We start from the raw sequence: 4,388 nt of genomic DNA on the forward strand, positions 1-4,388 counted from the left end.
TTCGGTTGTTTTTTTTTTTCTCAAATGAGATAACTCTAATATTCATATTCAATACAATATGGGACATGCTATTTTTTTCATGTATTTCAAATACTTCTCAAATATATATTGAATTATTGAAAAATAAAATATTTTTTTAGATATTTAGTGTTACTTTAAAAATATATTTTTATTTATATTTAATACCTATGGATACTTGATGGATATAAATCAATCATTCTAAGATAGAGAAAATAGGGTATTTTTTAATGATTTTTATATATAATAAAAGTCATTCACAATTTTTTTTTTATAACTCAAGATGTCCAGATCAGCTTACGTGTACCACGATTAATTTTTAAACCCATTGAACACCTTGCAAGTCTAGAGAGCAGGTAAGGCACCGCAGGGATGATAGACATGCACAAAGAAAATTGAACCCGAGTGCAGAGAAAAAGAACAAGACTCTTTCCTACTAGACCACAACCTCAAGTACAAGTTAATCACAAACTATGTGTGCGTGTGGTGAATGTTATTAAAAAAAAATCAAAATGGATTATTTGAGTGAATGTGGCATTTCTACTCAATTTATAAACTTTCTATTTCTTAAAATCAGTTGATTGTATTCCATGAAATGTTTATTATTTATCTATTTTTAAATAACAAGATATAGAAATTATAATTTATCAATGTATTCATAATATATCATATCCTAAATAGTATCTGTACGATTAGTGGCGGAACCAGGGGGAGGCTGGCAGGGACCCGAGCCCCTGCAAGGAAATTTTTCCCAGCCTCTCTTTTTGTAAAATAATTAAAATTTTATTCTTTTTAAATATATTTTTTTTAATTTGGCTCCCATTACTTTTTTCTTCTTGCTCCGCCCCTGTGTACGATGTATCTATATCTCATACCAATGTACGAACGGTATAGTATCATCATACCAAACCAAAGGCTTTCACTTTACTTTCAGCTGGTGAACCAATTGTCGGGATTCACAGGCTTCAACCCGTTAGCTTTTGTCATCGAGCCCATTGCTGGATGCTCCTAACGACCATGTTAATCTCACAATGTTAATTAAATCCTAATTACTAAGATTAATAAAGAAAAACTTCTCACTTACTGCGTATGCCAAGTAAATCCGATTCTGCTAACCCATATGGCGTTGGTGATCATCAGGATCTTGAAGGAATTCTTTCTACTCACCAAGTAGAATTTTTAAAAACGAAATCTTTCTTGCTCGCGTCTGCCACGACACCGTGCACTCTTTGTAGCAGCTGTAACCAGATGAAAGGGCTTGACGGCGCTGCTCATTGGAATCGGAGGGAAGGATATGTAAATACTCTTTAGTCTTAGCTTCTCGTCCAACTGACCAAATAATAGCATCTCCCCGTCTGTGCGCGCGCTCGAGAGAGATAAATTTGGCTTCAAGGGAGAAAGGAGCTAAAATGGTCTTTCTAAGGAGCTGGGCATTGATTTATCTCTGGGTTTGTGCATCCATTGACACTCCTAATCTTTATTTTTTTCAAGAATCTCTCTTATATTTGTTGTTCTAATATATATACAGAGAAGAAAATGTTGGATGGTCGTTTTGATCCATTGAGCTCTACGTGGACTTGACCCGAGATCCGAGACCGGGCGGGTAATCATCTCTCTCTTTTGTTTTGTTGTCATCTGACCCGGTAACTTCTTACTGATAACTTGACATCAATAATCACTGATGGCAGTGTGCCTCGCTCAGTCGCACCAAGGCACTGATATCTCCCATCTCCGAAGCTCTCGAATTTGACTCTCTTTATAACAACAACAACAACAACAACAACAACAACAAAGAAGAACAAGAGAAGATAAATTGGTGAGTTGAAAATGCTTATGACAAACGTTTCTTATCATCAGTGCCAAGAGTTAATATTTACACAAAATCCAAGAGGAATTTATACCGGAAGCATTGCCTTATTCAGATGCACAGCTTCTCTCTTTATCATTTTTTCACGACAAAAAATAAAATAAGAAAATAAAAACACTGAGCTATACTATCAAGTGTCAGCCTGTTCTCCCATTCCTTTACAGTTTTAATCTCACAACTACTCATCAAAACTGGAAATGGAAAACCAAGTCAATACTTCTTCCTATCATTTTTGCACCTACAACATACAAACATACGAGGGGCAGCTTCATTATCCTTAATGCTGTTGCACCTTGTATGTTGCCACACATGGCAAACATCACAGGCCACCATCCTCTCCCCATCATCATCTTTAGCCCCACACCCACAATCCACTGTCCAATCATCAGCACCACCTTGATACCTCAGTTTTGTATCCAAGTCTAGCCCACACCCCCTAACCCAAACCTGCACACCTTGCTCCACTTCGCACATTACCCCATCCTGGTACTCCTTTTCCTCTATTTTACCTATCTGTATATCCTTCACAGCAAACTTGTCCATTACATAATATGTATCTCTTAAGGCACACTGCACCATCAATTTGAGCTCATCAACAGTAGCATACTGTGGGACCACCAGAAGTTCACCTGGTGGCAATGGCCGTGTCAACTCTTTCACCAATTCATTGTAACTTGGCCTAAGCCGGAGAACAAGCCCTAGAAATGAATCCTCATGATCATTATTGCCCTTAAATTGCCACTGTTTGGCAAAATGCTTGCTATCCAAGATTGCTCTGATTGCTAGGGTAACTGAATGAGAATCGGGGTAGCCCAATAAAACATAATTGTACAAAAAATGCAAATCCTTGTTAACATCTAATCCTGGTTCTAGAGCTGGAATATCAGCGTGGGACTCCATTTTCTTTTCACTTTTCCCTTCATGAACAACATCTTGAAGTGAGATTACTAACTTTCTGGTAACTGGGTTGACAACACGATGAATGAATCGATTTTCCACCGCAACCTTATCGATGTTTTTTATAACAAAGTCAATCAAACCAGTGTCACCAATGTGTTGTCTAACAGCATCACGCAAGGTTTGCCGATCCATTTTGGATCCATTAGCTTCCAAAGTAGTAAGTACCACTCTGACTACATCATCCAATCTTCTCGCAGGCCATCTACTCTCATCGAATTTAGCAATAAAAGAAAAGGAACTATGGTGGTTTGGATCCTTAAATAAACAAGTTTCTGGTTGTTGGGCTGAGTGTGTTGATGATTTTGATGGAATAGCAGCCAATGTCAAGGCTATTTTCCTTCGGATTAGGGGAGTGGAGTTCAGAGCAAGCATGAATTGAAACAAATCACTAATGGTAACCAACCGTGTCTCACTAGCATCCCTATAAATATTAATGATTCTTTTAACCAATTCTCCTTGCCTTTTGTTGATGAAGTCATGAATAATCTTACTGACGTCTAGTGAGCTGAGGATTTGAATAGCTCTCTCATATTTCTGCTGTGTAACCCCAAAGCTTCCACGGCTGAAATTGTAACCCCATTTCCCAAACCATGTACGCCCATAAGCAACTCCATGAAGCAACCTAAGGTGCATGCTTCCGGATTTCTTTGACAGGTCTTCCACTGAAATTTCACTGAACAAGAACAAAAAAAAATGAAAAGGGAAAAAAAGAAAATATAATGCAAATAAAATAGAATTCGCAAATGTTATGTTAGATTAGATACCGGGTTTGGAGAATTGAGCAGAGATGATCCCAGAGATCCATGAGTTCTTTCCCATGGAGGAATTTAGAGTTGGCTTCAATTCCATTGATGCATAGGAGATGACCAAAGCCATTGCAGTGAATGAGACCATGCAAGAGATGATTATTTTTCTCAAGAGATTCTTTGTTTAGAGGTTTGTTCCATTGATCGTCCTTTGGAATTATCAGATGATACCTTCTTTTTGACACAAAATGGTGACTCCAACCTTCAAAAATAAAAACCAAAAACAAATGTAGAAAATTATTTAATTAATCAGACCACATGATAGTACTCCATTTTTTTTTAAGAAGAAACATATCAGACAAGAACTAAAGAACTTAATTCAAAACCCAAATTTAGAATATTAAAAGAGGAAGAAGCAGTTTACTATATACCAATGCATCTGCAGCGATCACAAAGTGGGCGAGGGTGAGAAGAGTGAATGTTCTCTTCAAGAACGTAGAGAGGGAAAACGACGCCGGTGGGGTCACTCAAGAGCAAAGCACACCAAACGGGATTGTGACAAACAGTATAGTCTTCAATCTCAGCGCAATGTTTGAGGAATTCTCTAATGTTATCTCTGAAAGGACCGGAATGAAGGGGCATGGGTGGTGGTGGTGGTGGACGAGGAGGACTACTAGAGTTGTTGAAAGTGGAAATAAGAGGGCTTCCTTTTCGTTTCTTGCTGCGAGCTTCAAATATGGTCGTTGTGATGGCCATTTGCTTTGTTTGGGAGGGAGAGAGGGAGAGGTTGTGTTTTG

General features: G+C 38.0%; 1 protein-coding gene and 1 long non-coding RNA gene across 2 annotated transcripts; one reads left to right on the plus strand and one right to left on the minus strand.

Moving 5' to 3' along the window:
• Positions 1–1,086: 1,086 nt before the first annotated feature.
• On the plus strand, positions 1,087–1,845 carry LOC133705106 (uncharacterized). Its single transcript, XR_009844194.1, has 3 exons — positions 1,087–1,466; positions 1,547–1,621; positions 1,707–1,845. It is a non-coding gene; the product is annotated as an uncharacterized LOC133705106 (long non-coding RNA).
• A 45-nt stretch (positions 1,846–1,890) lies between these two features.
• Positions 1,891–4,388, minus strand: LOC133705105 (PHD finger protein At2g01810). The gene is made up of 3 exons (XM_062130198.1): positions 4,023–4,388; positions 3,610–3,853; positions 1,891–3,518 (listed from the first exon to the last, which is right to left on the minus strand). The coding sequence occupies exons 1-3, from the start codon at positions 4,345–4,347 to the stop codon at positions 2,096–2,098; spliced, it is 1,992 nt and encodes a 663-aa protein (XP_061986182.1). The 5' UTR covers positions 4,348–4,388; the 3' UTR covers positions 1,891–2,095.

This window comes from Populus nigra, chromosome 10 (genome assembly GCF_951802175.1).
Source record: "Populus nigra chromosome 10, ddPopNigr1.1, whole genome shotgun sequence".
Taxonomy (NCBI): Eukaryota; Viridiplantae; Streptophyta; class Magnoliopsida; order Malpighiales; family Salicaceae; genus Populus; species Populus nigra.

Bases quoted from the DNA above. Each gene is read 5' to 3' on its own strand.
- LOC133705105 (XM_062130198.1), bottom strand. From the start codon at position 4,347: ATGGCCATCACAACGACCATATTTGAAGCTCGCAGCAAGAAACGAAAA. The intron at 3,854-4,022 runs GTATATAGTAAA...TTATTTTTGAAG, and splicing joins TGATCGCTGCAGATGCATTG to GTTGGAGTCACCATTTTGTG. The intron at 3,519-3,609 runs GTATCTAATCTA...GTTCTTGTTCAG, and splicing joins TGCTCAATTCTCCAAACCCG to TGAAATTTCAGTGGAAGACC.